We start from the raw sequence: 20013 nt of genomic DNA on the forward strand, positions 1-20013 counted from the left end.
GGCCCTTATTTTGAAAGCGACTGCGACATGCATTCCCGCCTCCTCGCTACCTGCTTCCGGTTCCGGCGAATGCATGAGTTAATTTCAGGTGGTTCATCAAAGATCCATACAACATCATCTGATATGATTTCATAGTTTAAAGCACTATTTATGTATTTTTTATGATAAATAAGTGCTAAAAATGTTTTTGTTTGAGCGTTTTGCACGCTCACATGAATTATTTGTGCCCCAGGTGTGCCCCAGTACAGTATTAGCTCTAGTGACGCCCCTGCCGGAGTCTATATTTTTTTAAAACGGGGCCCTTATTTTGAAAAGCGACTGCGACATGCATTCCCGACACCTCGCTACCTGCTTCCGGTTCCGGCGAATGCATGAGTTAATTTCAGGTGGTTCATCAAAGATCCATACAACATCATCTGATATGATTTCATAGTTTAAAGCACTATTTATGTATTTTTTATGATAAATAAGTGCTAAAAATGTTTTTGCTTGCGCGCTTTGCACGCTCACATGAATTATTTGTGCCCCAGGTGTGCCCCAGTACAGTATTAGCTCTAGTGACGCCCCTGCCGGAGCCTATATATTTTTAAAACGGGGCCCTTATTTTGAAAAGCGACTGCGACATGCATTCCCGCCTCCTCGCTACCTGCTTCCGGTTCCGGCGAATGCATGAGTTAATTTCAGGTGGTTCATCAAAGATCCATACAACATCATCTGATATGATTTCATAGTTTAAAGCACTATTTATGTATTTTTTATGACAAATAAGTGCTAAAAATGTTTTTGCTTGCGCGCTTTGCACGCTCACATGAATTATTTGTGCCCCCAGGTGTGCCCCAGTACAGTATTAGCTCTAGTGACGCCCCTGCCGGAGCCTATATTTTTTTAAACGGGGCCCTTATTTTGAAAAGCGACTGCGACATGCATTCCCGCCTCCTCGCTACCTGCTTCCGGTTCCGGCGAATGCATGAGTTAATTTCAGGTGGTTCATCAAAGATCCATACAACATCATCTGATATGATTTCATAGTTTAAAGCACTATTTATGTATTTTTTATGATAAATAAGTGCTAAAAATGTTTTTGCTTGCGCGCTTTGCACGCTCACATGAATTATTTGTGCCCCAGGGTGTGCCCCAGTACAGTATTAGGTCTAGTGACGCCCCTGCCGGAGCCTATATTTTTTTAAAACGGGCCCTTATTTTGAAAAGCGACTGCGACATGCATTCCCGACACCTCGCTACCTGCTTCCGGTTCCGGCGAATGCATGAGTTAATTTCAGGTGGTTAATCAAAGATCCATACAACATCATCTGATATGATTTCATAGTTTAAAGCACTATTTATGTATTTTTTATGACAAATAAGTGCTAAAAATGTTTTTTGCTTGCGCGCTTTGCACGCTCACATGAATTATTTGTGCCCCAGGTGTGCCCCAGTACAGTATTAGCTCTAGTGACGCCCCTGCCGGAGTCTATATTTTTTTAAAACGGGGCCCTTATTTTGAAAAGCGACTGCGACATGCATTCCCGACACCTCGCTACCTGCTTCCGGTTCCGGCGAATGCATGAGTTAATTTCAGGTGGTTCATCAAAGATCCATACAACATCATCTGATATGATTTCATAGTTTAAAGCACTATTTATGTATTTTTTATGACAAATAAGTGCTAAAAATGTTTTTTGCTTGCGCGCTTTGCACGCTCACATGAATTATTTGTGCCCCAGGTGTGCCCCAGTACAGTATTAGGTCTAGTGACGCCCCTGCCGGAGTCTATATTTTTTTAAAACGGGGCCCTTATTTTGAAAAGCGACTGCGACATGCATTCCCGCCTCCTCGCTACCTGCTTCCGGTTCCGGCGAATGCATGAGTTAATTTCAGGTGGTTAATCAAAGATCCATACAACATCATCTGATATGATTTCATAGTTTAAAGCACTATTTATGTATTTTTTATGATAAATAAGTGCTAAAAATGTTTTTGCTTGCGCGCTTTGCACGCTCACATGAATTATTTGTGCCCCAGGTGTGCCCCAGTACAGTATTAGGTCTAGTGACGCCCCTGCCGGAGCCTATATTTTTTTAAAACGGGGCCCTTATTTTGAAAAGCGACTGCGACATGCATTCCCGCCTCCTCGCTACCTGCTTCCGGTTCCGGCGAATGCATGAGTTAATTTCAGGTGGTTAATCAAAGATCCATACAACATCATCTGATATAATTTCATAGTTTAAAGCACTATTTATGTATTTTTTATGATAAATAAGTGCTAAAAATGTTTTTGCTTGCGCGCTTTGCACGCTCACATGAATTATTTGTGCCCCAGGTGTGCCCCAGTACAGTATTAGCTCTAGTGACGCCCCTGCCGGAGCCTATATTTTTTTAAAACGGGGCCCTTATTTTGAAAAGCGACTGCGACATGCATTCCCGACACCTCGCTACCTGCTTCCGGTTCCGGCGAATGCATGAGTTAATTTCAGGTGGTTCATCAAAGATCCATACAACATCATCTGATATGATTTCATAGTTTAAAGCACTATTTATGTATTTTTTATGATAAATAAGTGCTAAAAATGTTTTTGCTTGCGCGCTTTGCACGCTCACATGAATTATTTGTGCCCCAGGTGTGCCCCAGTACAGTATTAGCTCTAGTGACGCCCCTGCCGGAGCCTATATTTTTTTAAAACGGGGCCCTTATTTTGAAAAGCGACTGCGACATGCATTCCCGACACCTCGCTACCTGCTTCCGGTTCCGGCGAATGCATGAGTTAATTTCAGGTGGTTCATCAAAGATCCATACAACATCATCTGATATGATTTCATAGTTTAAAGCACTATTTATGTATTTTTTATGATAAATAAGTGCTAAAAATGTTTTTGCTTGCGCGCTTTGCAGGCTCACATGAATTATTTGTGCCCCAGGTGTGCCCCAGTACAGTATTAGGTCTAGTGACGCCCCTGCCGGAGCCTATATTTTTTTAAAACGGGGCCCTTATTTTGAAAAGCGACTGCGACATGCATTCCCGACACCTCGCTACCTGCTTCCGGTTCCGGCGAATGCATGAGTTAATTTCAGGTGGTTAATCAAAGATCCATACAACATCATCTGATATGATTTCATAGTTTAAAGCACTATTTATGTATTTTTTATGACAAATAAGTGCTAAAAATGTTTTTTGCTTGCGCGCTTTGCACGCTCACATGAATTATTTGTGCCCCAGGTGTGCCCCAGTACAGTATTAGCTCTAGTGACGCCCCTGCCGGAGTCTATATTTTTTTAAAACGGGGCCCTTATTTTGAAAAGCGACTGCGACATGCATTCCCGACACCTCGCTACCTGCTTCCGGTTCCGGCGAATGCATGAGTTAATTTCAGGTGGTTCATCAAAGATCCATACAACATCATCTGATATGATTTCATAGTTTAAAGCACTATTTATGTATTTTTTATGACAAATAAGTGCTAAAAATGTTTTTGCTTGCGCGCTTTGCACGCTCACATGAATTATTTGTGCCCCAGGTGTGCCCCAGTACAGTATTAGGTCTAGTGACGCCCCTGCCGGAGTCTATATTTTTTTAAAACGGGGCCCTTATTTTGAAAAGCGACTGCGACATGCATTCCCGCCTCCTCGCTACCTGCTTCCGGTTCCGGCGAATGCATGAGTTAATTTCAGGTGGTTAATCAAAGATCCATACAACATCATCTGATATGATTTCATAGTTTAAAGCACTATTTATGTATTTTTTATGATAAATAAGTGCTAAAAATGTTTTTGCTTGCGCGCTTTGCACGCTCACATGAATTATTTGTGCCCCAGGTGTGCCCCAGTACAGTATTAGGTCTAGTGACGCCCCTGCCGGAGCCTATATTTTTTTAAAACGGGGCCCTTATTTGAAAAGCGACTGCGACATGCATTCCCGCCTCCTCGCTACCTGCTTCCGGTTCCGGCGAATGCATGAGTTAATTTCAGGTGGTTCATCAAAGATCCATACAACATCATCTGATATGATTTCATAGTTTAAAGCACTATTTATGTATTTTTTATGACAAATAAGTGCTAAAAATGTTTTTTGCTTGCGCGCTTTGCACGCTCACATGAATTATTTGTGCCCCAGGTGTGCCCCAGTACAGTATTAGCTCTAGTGACGCCCCTGCCGGAGTCTATATTTTTTTAAAACGGGGCCCTTATTTTGAAAAGCGACTGCGACATGCATTCCCGACACCTCGCTACCTGCTTCCGGTTCCGGCGAATGCATGAGTTAATTTCAGGTGGTTCATCAAAGATCCATACAACATCATCTGATATGATTTCATAGTTTAAAGCACTATTTATGTATTTTTTATGACAAATAAGTGCTAAAATGTTTTTGCTTGCGCGCTTTGCACGCTCACATGAATTATTTGTGCCCCAGGTGTGCCCCAGTACAGTATTAGCTCTAGTGACGCCCCTGCCGGAGCCTATATTTTTTTAAAACGGGGCCCTTATTTTGAAAAGCGACTGCGACATGCATTCCCGACACCTCGCTACCTGCTTCCGGTTCCGGCGAATGCATGAGTTAATTTCAGGTGGTTCATCAAAGATCCATACAACATCATCTGATATGATTTCATAGTTTAAAGCACTATTTATGTATTTTTTATGATAAATAAGTGCTAAAAATGTTTTCGCTTGCGCGCTTTGCACGCTCACATTAATTATTTGTGCCCCAGGTGTGCCCCAGTACAGTATTAGCTCTAGTGACGCCCCTGCCGGAGCCTATATTTTTTTTAAAACGGGGCCCTTATTTTGAAAAGCGACTGCGACATGCATTCCCGCCTCCTCGCTACCTGCTTCCGGTTCCGGCGAATGCATGAGTTAATTTCAGGTGGTTCATCAAAGATCCATACAACATCATCTGATATGATTTCATAGTTTAAAGCACTATTTATGTATTTTTTATGATAAATAAGTGCTAAAAATGTTTTTGTTTGAGCGTTTTGCACGCTCACATGAATTATTTGTGCCCCAGGTGTGCCCCAGTACAGTATTAGCTCTAGTGACGCCCCTGCCGGAGCCTATATTTTTTTAAAACGGGGCCCTTATTTTGAAAAGCGACTGCGACATGCATTCCCGCCTCCTCGCTACCTGCTTCCGGTTCCGGCGAATGCATGAGTTAATTTCAGGTGGTTCATCAAAGATCCATACAACATCATCTGATATGATTTCATAGTTTAAAGCACTATTTATGTATTTCTTATGATAAATAAGTGCTAAAAATGTTTTTGCTTGCGCGCTTTGCACGCTCACATGAATTATTTGTGCCCCAGGTGTGCCCCAGGTGTGCCCCAGTACAGTATTAGCTCTAGTGACGCCCCTGCCGGAGCCTATATATTTTTTAAACGGGGCCCTTATTTTGAAAAGCGACTGCGACATGCATTCCCGCCTCCTCGCTACCTGCTTCCGGTTCCGGCGAATGCATGAGTTAATTTCAGGTGGTTCATCAAAGATCCATACAACATCATCTGATATGATTTCATAGTTTAAAGCACTATTTATGTATTTTTTATGATAAATAAGTGCTAAAAATGTTTTTGTTTGAGCGTTTTGCACGCTCACATGAATTATTTGTGCCCAGGTGTGCCCCAGTACAGTATTAGCTCTAGTGACGCCCCTGCCGGAGCCTATATTTTTTTAAAACGGGGCCCTTATTTTGAAAAGCGACTGCGACATGCATTCCCGCCTCCTCGCTACCTGCTTCCGGTTCCGGCGAATGCATGAGTTAATTTCAGGTGGTTCATCAAAGATCCATACAACATCATCTGATATGATTTCATAGTTTAAAGCACTATTTATGTATTTCTTATGATAAATAAGTGCTAAAAATGTTTTTGCTTGCGCGCTTTGCACGCTCACATGAATTATTTGTGCCCCAGGTGTGCCCCAGGTGTGCCCCAGTACAGTATTAGCTCTAGTGACGCCCCTGCCGGAGCCTATATTTTTTTGAAACGGGGCCCTTATTTTGAAAAGCGACTGCGACATGCATTCCCGCCTCCTCGCTACCTGCTTCCGGTTCCGGCGAATGCATGAGTTAATTTCAGGTGGTTCATCAAAGATCCATACAACATCATCTGATATGATTTCATAGTTTAAAGCACTATTTATGTATTTCTTATGATAAATAAGTGCTAAAAATGTTTTTGCTTGCGCGCTTTGCACGCTCACATGAATTATTTGTGCCCCAGGTGTGTCCCAGGTGTGCCCCAGTACAGTATTAGCTCTAGTGACGCCCCTGCCGGAGCCTATATTTTTTTTAAACGGGGCCCTTATTTTGAAAAGCGACTGCGACATGCATTCCCGCCTCCTCGCTACCTGCTTCCGGTTCCGGCGAATGCATGAGTTAATTTCAGGTGGTTCATCAAAGATCCATACAACATCATCTGATATGATTTCATAGTTTAAAGCACTATTTATGTATTTTTTATGATAAATAAGTGCTAAAAATGTTTTTGTTTGAGCGTTTTGCACGCTCACATGAATTATTTGTGCCCCAGGTGTGCCCCAGTACAGTATTAGCTCTAGTGACGCCCCTGCCGGAGCCTATATTTTTTTAAAACGGGGCCCTTATTTTGAAAAGCGACTGCGACATGCATTCCCGCCTCCTCGCTACCTGCTTCCGGTTCCGGCGAATGCATGAGTTAATTTCAGGTGGTTCATCAAAGATCCATACAACATCATCTGATATGATTTCATAGTTTAAAGCACTATTTATGTATTTCTTATGATAAATAAGTGCTAAAAATGTTTTTGCTTGCGCGCTTTGCACGCTCACATGAATTATTTGTGCCCCAGGTGTGCCCCAGGTGTGCCCCAGTACAGTATTAGCTCTAGTGACGCCCCTGCCGGAGCCTATATTTTTTTTAAACGGGGCCCTTATTTTGAAAAGCGACTGCGACATGCATTCCCGCCTCCTCGCTACCTGCTTCCGGTTCCGGCGAATGCATGAGTTAATTTCAGGTGGTTCATCAAAGATCCATACAACATCATCTGATATGATTTCATAGTTTAAAGCACTATTTATGTATTTTTTATGATAAATAAGTGCTAAAAATGTTTTTGTTTGAGCGTTTTGCACGCTCACATGAATTATTTGTGCCCCAGGTGTGCCCCAGTACAGTATTAGCTCTAGTGACGCCCCTGCCGGAGCCTATATTTTTTTAAAACGGGGCCCTTATTTTGAAAAGCGACTGCGACATGCATTCCCGCCTCCTCGCTACCTGCTTCCGGTTCCGGCGAATGCATGAGTTAATTTCAGGTGGTTCATCAAAGATCCATACAACATCATCTGATATGATTTCATAGTTTAAAGCACTATTTATGTATTTCTTATGATAAATAAGTGCTAAAAATGTTTTTGCTTGCGCGCTTTGCACGCTCACATGAATTATTTGTGCCCCAGGTGTGCCCCAGGTGTGCCCCAGTACAGTATTAGCTCTAGTGACGCCCCTGCCGGAGCCTATATTTTTTTAAAACGGGGCCCTTATTTTGAAAAGCGACTGCGACATGCATTCCCGACACCTCGCTACCTGCTTCCGGTTCCGGCGAATGCATGAGTTAATTTCAGGTGGTTCATCAAAGATCCATACAACATCATCTGATATGATTTCATAGTTTAAAGCACTATTTATGTATTTTTTATGACAAATAAGTGCTAAAAATGTTTTTGCTTGCGCGCTTTGCACGCTCACATGAATTATTTGTGCCCCAGGTGTGCCCCAGTACAGTATTAGCTCTAGTGACGCCCCTGCCGGAGCCTATATTTTTTTAAAACGGGGCCCTTATTTTGAAAAGCGACTGGGACATGCATTCCCGCCTCCTCGCTACCTGCTTCCGGTTCCGGCGAATGCATGAGTTAATTTCAGGTGGTTCATCAAAGATCCATACAACATCATCTGATATGATTTCATAGTTTAAAGCACTATTTATGTATTTTTTATGATAAATAAGTGCTAAAAATGTTTTTGTTTGAGCGTTTTGCACGCTCACATGAATTATTTGTGCCCCAGGTGTGCCCCAGTACAGTATTAGCTCTAGTGACGCCCCTGCCGGAGCCTATATTTTTTTAAAACGGGGCCCTTATTTTGAAAAGCGACTGCGACATGCATTCCCGCCTCCTCGCTACCTGCTTCCGGTTCCGGCGAATGCATGAGTTAATTTCAGGTGGTTCATCAAAGATCCATACAACATCATCTGATATGATTTCATAGTTTAAAGCACTATTTATGTATTTTTTATGATAAATAAGTGCTAAAAATGTTTTTGTTTGAGCGTTTTGCACGCTCACATGAATTATTTGTGCCCCAGGTGTGCCCCAGTACAGTATTAGCTCTAGTGACGCCCCTGCCGGAGCCTATATTTTTTTAAAACGGGGCCCTTATTTTGAAAAGCGACTGCGACATGCATTCCCGCCTCCTCGCTACCTGCTTCCGGTTCCGGCGAATGCATGAGTTAATTTCAGGTGGTTCATCAAAGATCCATACAACATCATCTGATATGATTTCATAGTTTAAAGCACTATTTATGTATTTCTTATGATAAATAAGTGCTAAAAATGTTTTTGCTTGCGCGCTTTGCACGCTCACATGAATTATTTGTGCCCCAGGTGTGCCCCAGGTGTGCCCCAGTACAGTATTAGCTCTAGTGACGCCCCTGCCGGAGCCTATATTTTTTTAAAACGGGGCCCTTATTTTGAAAAGCGACTGCGACATGCATTCCCGACACCTCGCTACCTGCTTCCGGTTCCGGCGAATGCATGAGTTAATTTCAGGTGGTTCATCAAAGATCCATACAACATCATCTGATATGATTTCATAGTTTAAAGCACTATTTATGTATTTTTTATGACAAATAAGTGCTAAAAATGTTTTTGCTTGCGCGCTTTGCACGCTCACATGAATTATTTGTGCCCCAGGTGTGCCCCAGTACAGTATTAGCTCTAGTGACGCCCCTGCCGGAGCCTATATTTTTTTAAAACGGGGCCCTTATTTTGAAAAGCGACTGCGACATGCATTCCCGACACCTCGCTACCTGCTTCCGGTTCCGGCGAATGCATGAGTTAATTTCAGGTGGTTCATCAAAGATCCATACAACATCATCTGATATGATTTCATAGTTTAAAGCACTATTTATGTATTTTTTATGATAAATAAGTGCTAAAAATGTTTTCGCTTGCGCGCTTTGCACGCTCACATTAATTATTTGTGCCCCAGGTGTGCCCCAGTACAGTATTAGCTCTAGTGACGCCCCTGCCGGAGCCTATATTTTTTTAAAACGGGGCCCTTATTTTGAAAAGCGACTGCGACATGCATTCCCGCCTCCTCGCTACCTGCTTCCGGTTCCGGCGAATGCATGAGTTAATTTCAGGTGGTTCATCAAAGATCCATACAACATCATCTGATATGATTTCATAGTTTAAAGCACTATTTATGTATTTTTTATGATAAATAAGTGCTAAAAATGTTTTTGTTTGAGCGTTTTGCACGCTCACATGAATTATTTGTGCCCCAGGTGTGCCCCAGTACAGTATTAGCTCTAGTGACGCCCCTGCCGGAGCCTATATTTTTTTAAAACGGGGCCCTTATTTTGAAAAGCGACTGCGACATGCATTCCCGCCTCCTCGCTACCTGCTTCCGGTTCCGGCGAATGCATGAGTTAATTTCAGGTGGTTCATCAAAGATCCATACAACATCATCTGATATGATTTCATAGTTTAAAGCACTATTTATGTATTTCTTATGATAAATAAGTGCTAAAAATGTTTTTGCTTGCGCGCTTTGCACGCTCACATGAATTATTTGTGCCCCAGGTGTGCCCCAGGTGTGCCCCAGTACAGTATTAGCTCTAGTGACGCCCCTGCCGGAGCCTATATTTTTTTTAAACGGGGCCTTTATTTTGAAAAGCGACTGCGACATGCATTCCCGCCTCCTCGCTACCTGCTTCCGGTTCCGGCGAATGCATGAGTTAATTTCAGGTGGTTCATCAAAGATCCATACAACATCATCTGATATGATTTCATAGTTTAAAGCACTATTTATGTATTTTTTATGATAAATAAGTGCTAAAAATGTTTTTGTTTGAGCGTTTTGCACGCTCACATGAATTATTTGTGCCCCAGGTGTGCCCCAGTACAGTATTAGCTCTAGTGACGCCCCTGCCGGAGCCTATATTTTTTTAAAACGGGGCCCTTATTTTGAAAAGCGACTGCGACATGCATTCCCGCCTCCTCGCTACCTGCTTCCGGTTCCGGCGAATGCATGAGTTAATTTCAGGTGGTTCATCAAAGATCCATACAACATCATCTGATATGATTTCATAGTTTAAAGCACTATTTATGTATTTCTTATGATAAATAAGTGCTAAAAATGTTTTTGCTTGCGCGCTTTGCACGCTCACATGAATTATTTGTGCCCCAGGTGTGCCCCAGGTGTGCCCCAGTACAGTATTAGCTCTAGTGACGCCCCTGCCGGAGCCTATATATTTTTTAAACGGGGCCCTTATTTTGAAAAGCGACTGCGACATGCATTCCCGCCTCCTCGCTACCTGCTTCCGGTTCCGGCGAATGCATGAGTTAATTTCAGGTGGTTCATCAAAGATCCATACAACATCATCTGATATGATTTCATAGTTTAAAGCACTATTTATGTATTTTTTATGATAAATAAGTGCTAAAAATGTTTTTGTTTGAGCGTTTTGCACGCTCACATGAATTATTTGTGCCCCAGGTGTGCCCCAGTACAGTATTAGCTCTAGTGACGCCCCTGCCGGAGCCTATATTTTTTTAAAACGGGGCCCTTATTTTGAAAAGCGACTGCGACATGCATTCCCGCCTCCTCGCTACCTGCTTCCGGTTCCGGCGAATGCATGAGTTAATTTCAGGTGGTTCATCAAAGATCCATACAACATCATCTGATATGATTTCATAGTTTAAAGCACTATTTATGTATTTCTTATGATAAATAAGTGCTAAAAATGTTTTTGCTTGCGCGCTTTGCACGCTCACATGAATTATTTGTGCCCCAGGTGTGCCCCAGGTGTGCCCCAGTACAGTATTAGCTCTAGTGACGCCCCTGCCGGAGCCTATATTTTTTTTAAACGGGGCCCTTATTTTGAAAAGCGACTGCGACATGCATTCCCGCCTCCTCGCTACCTGCTTCCGGTTCCGGCGAATGCATGAGTTAATTTCAGGTGGTTCATCAAAGATCCATACAACATCATCTGATATGATTTCATAGTTTAAAGCACTATTTATGTATTTTTTATGATAAATAAGTGCTAAAAATGTTTTTGTTTGAGCGTTTTGCACGCTCACATGAATTATTTGTGCCCCAGGTGTGCCCCAGTACAGTATTAGCTCTAGTGACGCCCCTGCCGGAGCCTATATTTTTTTAAAACGGGGCCCTTATTTTGAAAAGCGACTGCGACATGCATTCCCGCCTCCTCGCTACCTGCTTCCGGTTCCGGCGAATGCATGAGTTAATTTCAGGTGGTTCATCAAAGATCCATACAACATCATCTGATATGATTTCATAGTTTAAAGCACTATTTATGTATTTCTTATGATAAATAAGTGCTAAAAATGTTTTTGCTTGCGCGCTTTGCACGCTCACATGAATTATTTGTGCCCCAGGTGTGCCCCAGGTGTGCCCCAGTACAGTATTAGCTCTAGTGACGCCCCTGCCGGAGCCTATATTTTTTTAAAACGGGGCCCTTATTTTGAAAAGCGACTGCGACATGCATTCCCGACACCTCGCTACCTGCTTCCGGTTCCGGCGAATGCATGAGTTAATTTCAGGTGGTTCATCAAAGATCCATACAACATCATCTGATATGATTTCATAGTTTAAAGCACTATTTATGTATTTTTTATGACAAATAAGTGCTAAAAATGTTTTTGCTTGCGCGCTTTGCACGCTCACATGAATTATTTGTGCCCCAGGTGTGCCCCAGTACAGTATTAGCTCTAGTGACGCCCCTGCCGGAGCCTATATTTTTTTAAAACGGGGCCCTTATTTTGAAAAGCGACTGCGACATGCATTCCCGACACCTCGCTACCTGCTTCCGGTTCCGGCGAATGCATGAGTTAATTTCAGGTGGTTCATCAAAGATCCATACAACATCATCTGATATGATTTCATAGTTTAAAGCACTATTTATGTATTTTTTATGATAAATAAGTGCTAAAAATGTTTTCGCTTGCGCGCTTTGCACGCTCACATTAATTATTTGTGCCCCAGGTGTGCCCCAGTACAGTATTAGCTCTAGTGACGCCCCTGCCGGAGCCTATATTTTTTTAAAACGGGGCCCTTATTTTGAAAAGCGACTGCGACATGCATTCCCGCCTCCTCGCTACCTGCTTCCGGTTCCGGCGAATGCATGAGTTAATTTCAGGTGGTTCATCAAAGATCCATACAACATCATCTGATATGATTTCATAGTTTAAAGCACTATTTATGTATTTTTTATGATAAATAAGTGCTAAAAATGTTTTTGTTTGAGCGTTTTGCACGCTCACATGAATTATTTGTGCCCCAGGTGTGCCCCAGTACAGTATTAGCTCTAGTGACGCCCCTGCCGGAGCCTATATTTTTTTAAAACGGGGCCCTTATTTTGAAAAGCGACTGCGACATGCATTCCCGCCTCCTCGCTACCTGCTTCCGGTTCCGGCGAATGCATGAGTTAATTTCAGGTGGTTCATCAAAGATCCATACAACATCATCTGATATGATTTCATAGTTTAAAGCACTATTTATGTATTTCTTATGATAAATAAGTGCTAAAAATGTTTTTGCTTGCGCGCTTTGCACGCTCACATGAATTATTTGTGCCCCAGGTGTGCCCCAGGTGTGCCCCAGTACAGTATTAGCTCTAGTGACGCCCCTGCCGGAGCCTATATATTTTTTAAACGGGGCCCTTATTTTGAAAAGCGACTGCGACATGCATTCCCGCCTCCTCGCTACCTGCTTCCGGTTCCGGCGAATGCATGAGTTAATTTCAGGTGGTTCATCAAAGATCCATACAACATCATCTGATATGATTTCATAGTTTAAAGCACTATTTATGTATTTTTTATGATAAATAAGTGCTAAAAATGTTTTTGTTTGAGCGTTTTGCACGCTCACATGAATTATTTGTGCCCCAGGTGTGCCCCAGTACAGTATTAGCTCTAGTGACGCCCCTGCCGGAGCTTATATTTTTTTAAAACGGGGCCCTTATTTTGAAAAGCGACTGCGACATGCATTCCCGCCTCCTCGCTACCTGCTTCCGGTTCCGGCGAATGCATGAGTTAATTTCAGGTGGTTCATCAAAGATCCATACAACATCATCTGATATGATTTCATAGTTTAAAGCACTATTTATGTATTTCTTATGATAAATAAGTGCTAAAAATGTTTTTGCTTGCGCGCTTTGCACGCTCACATGAATTATTTGTGCCCCAGGTGTGCCCCAGGTGTGCCCCAGTACAGTATTAGCTCTAGTGACGCCCCTGCCGGAGCCTATATATTTTTTAAACGGGGCCCTTATTTTGAAAAGCGACTGCGACATGCATTCCCGCCTCCTCGCTACCTGCTTCCGGTTCCGGCGAATGCATGAGTTAATTTCAGGTGGTTCATCAAAGATCCATACAACATCATCTGATATGATTTCATAGTTTAAAGCACTATTTATGTATTTTTTATGATAAATAAGTGCTAAAAATGTTTTTGTTTGAGCGTTTTGCACGCTCACATGAATTATTTGTGCCCCAGGTGTGCCCCAGTACAGTATTAGCTCTAGTGACGCCCCTGCCGGAGCCTATATTTTTTTAAAACGGGGCCCTTATTTTGAAAAGCGACTGCGACATGCATTCCCGCCTCCTCGCTACCTGCTTCCGGTTCCGGCGAATGCATGAGTTAATTTCAGGTGGTTCATCAAAGATCCATACAACATCATCTGATATGATTTCATAGTTTAAAGCACTATTTATGTATTTCTTATGATAAATAAGTGCTAAAAATGTTTTTGCTTGCGCGCTTTGCACGCTCACATGAATTATTTGTGCCCCAGGTGTGTCCCAGGTGTGCCCCAGTACAGTATTAGCTCTAGTGACGCCCCTGCCGGAGCCTATATTTTTTTTAAACGGGGCCCTTATTTTGAAAAGCGACTGCGACATGCATTCCCGCCTCCTCGCTACCTGCTTCCGGTTCCGGCGAATGCATGAGTTAATTTCAGGTGGTTCATCAAAGATCCATACAACATCATCTGATATGATTTCATAGTTTAAAGCACTATTTATGTATTTTTTATGATAAATAAGTGCTAAAAATGTTTTTGTTTGAGCGTTTTGCACGCTCACATGAATTATTTGTGCCCCAGGTGTGCCCCAGTACAGTATTAGCTCTAGTGACGCCCCTGCCGGAGCCTATATTTTTTTAAAACGGGGCCCTTATTTTGAAAAGCGACTGCGACATGCATTCCCGCCTCCTCGCTACCTGCTTCCGGTTCCGGCGAATGCATGAGTTAATTTCAGGTGGTTCATCAAAGATCCATACAACATCATCTGATATGATTTCATAGTTTAAAGCACTATTTATGTATTTCTTATGATAAATAAGTGCTAAAAATGTTTTTGCTTGCGCGCTTTGCACGCTCACATGAATTATTTGTGCCCCAGGTGTGCCCCAGGTGTGCCCCAGTACAGTATTAGCTCTAGTGACGCCCCTGCCGGAGCCTATATTTTTTTTAAACGGGGCCTTTATTTTGAAAAGCGACTGCGACATGCATTCCCGCCTCCTCGCTACCTGCTTCCGGTTCCGGCGAATGCATGAGTTAATTTCAGGTGGTTCATCAAAGATCCATACAACATCATCTGATATGATTTCATAGTTTAAAGCACTATTTATGTATTTTTTATGATAAATAAGTGCTAAAAATGTTTTTGTTTGAGCGTTTTGCACGCTCACATGAATTATTTGTGCCCCAGGTGTGCCCCAGTACAGTATTAGCTCTAGTGACGCCCCTGCCGGAGCCTATATTTTTTTAAAACGGGGCCCTTATTTTGAAAAGCGACTGCGACATGCATTCCCGCCTCCTCGCTACCTGCTTCCGGTTCCGGCGAATGCATGAGTTAATTTCAGGTGGTTCATCAAAGATCCATACAACATCATCTGATATGATTTCATAGTTTAAAGCACTATTTATGTATTTCTTATGATAAATAAGTGCTAAAAATGTTTTTGCTTGCGCGCTTTGCACGCTCACATGAATTATTTGTGCCCCAGGTGTGCCCCAGGTGTGCCCCAGTACAGTATTAGCTCTAGTGACGCCCCTGCCGGAGCCTATATTTTTTTTAAACGGGGCCCTTATTTTGAAAAGCGACTGCGACATGCATTACCGCCTCCTCGCTACCTGCTTCCGGTTTCGGCGAAGGCGGACAAAACACGACAAGCGCTAGGACCCTGCGGGGCTTCTCCGGTGAAGCACATGGCGCTCACAAGACAACTCTATCGCTGTCATTCTTCCCGCGGAGCCGCAACACCCCCGGACACCTCGTCCTCCTGTGCCCGCCCAGCACCGCCCTCGCGTCGGCGACACTTCGGCGAGAACAGGCTCCTCACGGCCGGTGCTAAGTTGAGGGACGCCTTTGGACTTTTTTTTTTTTTTTTTTAAGGGGGGAAAACCTCCCCAAGGAGGGGGGCGGGCGGGAATGGGAAGGGGAGGAGAGGAGAGGGGGAGGCCCGTCAGCTGTTTTGTGTTCGGGTGATGGTTCGGCTCCTCCGAACGCTCATTAGTGGGTCAGCGCCATGCCGTCGTGGACTGTCAGCCCGCTCATGTGGACCACACTGCAGGCTCTGTTGTGCTGGGGGACCGTGGACATGGCACACGCGGCAGGTAAGAGGACAATGGCACACGCGTGTTGGGGATCAAGCAATGGCAAAACAACACAACTATTCATTTTTTTTTTTGTTTTTTTTTGTTGTTGTTGTTGTTGTTTTCTTAATTTTGCACACTGGCAGTGTGGAAAACATGCATTTTGCATAAAGCACGACTTTATGCAAATTGCACAAGTTCAGCAGAAAATGTGCTAAAGTGATGCAATGTTATGTTTAAAGGGTGCATGCATCATAAAATAGTAATAAGACGAATGAATAAAATAACATGTTACCATGCATATACATATGATAAACATCTATGAATGAATGATCAAAGAAGCAATGAATACATGCATGAGATATTATTGTGATATAGTGCACACCAGTGCGAGTGTACGTATAACACATAAAACAATGAATAAATACGTAAAGTGCTGTGATGTATAGAATGACGTATTCAATAAAATAATTCATGACATAACGGAAGGATGAATGATGGTTCAAAAAATGTTTTTAAAAAAAGGAATAAATACCACAAGTCTGCGATGAGGTGGCAACTTGTCCAGGGTGTACCCCGCCTTCCGCCCGATTGTAGCTGAGATAGGCACCAGCGCCCCCAAAGGGAATAAGCGGTAGGAAATGGATGGATGGATACCACAAGTTAATTAATTATGAATAATAACAAAATATTATTAAATACAATTAATTGAATGTTTAAACACATTTACAGGTAAATTATGACATAACAAAAGGATGAATGAATGATAGTAAAATTATATACAAAAAAATAATAAATTCAATGAATTATAAATAATAAAAAAACACTATTACATAAAATAATTGAATGACTAGATTGATTAATAGTAAAAATTATATAAAAAAAGGAATAAATACCACAAGTCTGCGATGAGGTGGCGACTTGTCCAGGGTGTACACCGCCTTCCGCCCGATTGTAGCTGAGATAGGCACCAATAATAATAATAACAAAATATTATTAAATACAATTAATTGAATGTTTAAACACATTTACAGGTAAATTATGACATAACAAAAGGATGAATGAATGATAGTAAAATTATATACAAAAAAATTATAAATACCATAATTCAATGAATTATAAATAATACAAAAAACACTTACATAAAATAATTGAATGACAAGATCAATTAATAGTAAAAATTATATATAAAAAGGAATAAATACCACAAGTTAATGAATTATAAATAAAAAAAATAAAATTAAATTAAAAAATTGAATGATTAAATAAATGAATAGTTAAATTATGGCATAACCAAAGGATTGATGATAGTAAAATTATAAAAAAAGGAATCAATACCACAAGTTAATGAATTATAAATAATAATAAAATACTATTAAATAAAAAATTTAATGATTAAATAAATTAATAATTTCAAATTATGACTAAAGGATGAATGATAGTAAAATTATTTTTTTTAAAGGAATAAATGCCATAAATTAATCAATTATAAATGATAAAAGAAATAGTATTAAATTAAATAACTGAATGATTAAATCAATTACTAGTTAAATCATGACATGATAAAAGGATGACTGATAATAAAATTATCAAAAAAAAAAAGAATACCACAAGTTAATGACTTATAAATAAAAAAATACTATTAAATTAAATAACTAAATGATTAATCAAATTACTAGTTAAACCATGGCATAACAAAAGGAGGACTGCTAATAAAATTATGAAAAAAGAATACATACCACAAGTTAATGAATTATAAATAATAACAAAATATTAGATAAAACAATTAATTGATTAAATAAATCCATAGTAAATTATGACATAACCAAAGGATTAGTGATAATAAATTATTTAAAAAAAAGGAATAAATACCACAAGTTATTGAATTACAAATAATAAAAAAATACTATTAAATAAAAAATGTAATGATTAAATAAATTAATAATTTTAATTATGACAAAAGGATGAATGATAATAAAATTATTTTTTAAAAGGAATGAATACCATAAATTAATCAATTATAAATAATAAAAAAAATACTATTAAATCAAATAACTGAGTGATTAAGTACATTAATAGTTAAATCATGACATAACAAAAGGATGACTGATAATAAAATTATTAAAAAAAAGAAAGATTAACACAAGTTAATGAACTATAAATAAAAAAATACTGTCAAATCAAATAGTTAAATGATTAAATAAATTACTAGTTAAATCATGACATAACAAAAGGATGACCGGTAATAAAATTATTAAAAAAAGAATACATACCACAAGTTAATGAATTATAAATAATAAAACAATGCTATTAAATTAAATAATTAATTGATTAAATAAATTAATAATTCAATCATGACATAAAAAATGGATGAAATTATTACAAAAAATAATACCACAAGTTAATGAATTATAAATGATAAAAAATACTATTAAATAAAATAATGGAATGATTAAATAAATGCATAGCTAAATTATGACATAACAAAAGGAATAAATACCACAAGTTATTGAATTATAAGTAATAAAGAAATACTATTAAATAAAATAATTGAATGATTAAATACATTGATAGTTAAATTATGACATAACAAAAGGATTTAAAAAAGGAATAAATACTACAAGTTAATGATTTACAAATAATAAAAAAATACTATTAAATACAACAATTGAATTATTAAATAAATTAATAGTCAAATTATGATATAACGAAAGGATGAATGATAATAAAATTATATAAAAAAAGAATAAATACCACAAGTTAATGAATTATAAATAATACAAACAATATATTAAATTAAATAATTGAATGATTAAATACATGAATAGTTAAATTATGACATAACAAAAGGATGAATGATAATAAAATTATATAAAAAAATGAACACATACCACAAGTTAATGATAAAATGAATGATGTAATGAATAATAGATAATAAAATAAATACTGTAACTTAAGTTTATTTTAGTAGAATAATAAATGTGTAATAAATAAAAATAAAACAAAAATAATAAAATGTATAAACTATGACTAAATAAATACAATAAAATATTTGGCTTTTTTTTATTAGGTGCACAAGCTATTAGTGTCCAGAGTAAAATAGCTGTTATTAGTATAGTTTGTCCCCTTCGAGGCTTACAAACCACCCACAATATCAGGAACACGCCTCAACCCACCTTGATTGTTACAGGTCAGGTTAAAGCAGGGGTGCCCACACTTTTTCTGCAGGCGAGCTACTTTTCAATTGACCAACTCGAGGGGATCTACCTCATTTATATATATCATTTATATGTATTTATTTATGAAAGAGACATTTTTGTAAACAAGTTAAATGTGTTTAATGATATACAAGCATGTGTAACACATATAGATGTCTTTCTTTCACAAAGACAAGAATATAAGTTGGTGTATTACCTGATTCTGATGACTTGCATTGATTGGAATCAGACAGTAATGATGATAACGCCCACATTTTCAAATGGAGGAGAAAAAAAGTTGTCCTTTCTGTACAATACCACATGAAAGTGGTTGGTTTTTGGCATCTAATTCATCCAGCTTCCATACACTTTACAAGAAAAACATTGGCGGCAAATTCCGTAGCTTGCTTGATTGACATTCACGGCACCCGAGGGTCTTGTGAGATGACGCTGGCTGCTGCCAGTTCATTATTATGAAAAAATGACAGAGAGGAAGGCGAGAAACACTTTTTATTTCAACAGACTTTCGCGCCGTCCCTTCCGTCAAAACTCTAAAGGCCGACTGCACATTTCCTATCTTCACAATAAAAGCCCTGCTTCATGCTGCCTGCGCTAACTAAATAAGAGTCTTTCTGAGGGATCGCTTGTGCACGCCAGTTTTCCGAGACTCTGTATTTAGTTAGCGCAGGCAGCATGAAGCAGGGCTTTTATTGTGAAGATAGGAAATGTGCGGTCGGCCTTTAGAGTTTTGACGGAAGGTACGGCGCGAGAGTCTGTTGAAATAAAAAGTGTTTCTCGCCTTCCTCTCGGTCATATTTTCATAATAATGATCTTGCAGCAGCCAGCGTCATCTCACAAGACCCTCCGGTACCGTGAATGTCATTTAAGTGACGTCTTGGTGAAGATTGATGATCACTCATTTTTAGGTCTATTTTTTTT

At 39.8% G+C, this 20013-nt stretch overlaps 1 protein-coding gene across 2 annotated transcripts in view; it reads left to right on the forward strand.

Annotated features, from left to right (window-relative positions):
* Nucleotides 1–15444: 15444 nt before the first annotated feature.
* LOC133557238 (disintegrin and metalloproteinase domain-containing protein 12-like) overlaps nt 15445–20013 on the forward strand; it is a 299103-nt gene continuing 294534 nt past the window's right edge. For both annotated transcript variants that reach the window (XR_009807734.1, XM_061907553.1), the window contains exon 1: nt 15445–15898. Coding sequence is in view for 1 of the 2 variants with exons in the window: in XM_061907553.1 (XP_061763537.1) it covers nt 15811–15898 (88 nt within the window). In the remaining variant the exon portion in view is untranslated. The remainder of the gene's footprint in view (nt 15899–20013) is intronic.

This window comes from Nerophis ophidion, linkage group LG08, assembly GCF_033978795.1.
Source record: "Nerophis ophidion isolate RoL-2023_Sa linkage group LG08, RoL_Noph_v1.0, whole genome shotgun sequence".
NCBI classification, from domain to species: Eukaryota; Metazoa; Chordata; class Actinopteri; order Syngnathiformes; family Syngnathidae; genus Nerophis; species Nerophis ophidion.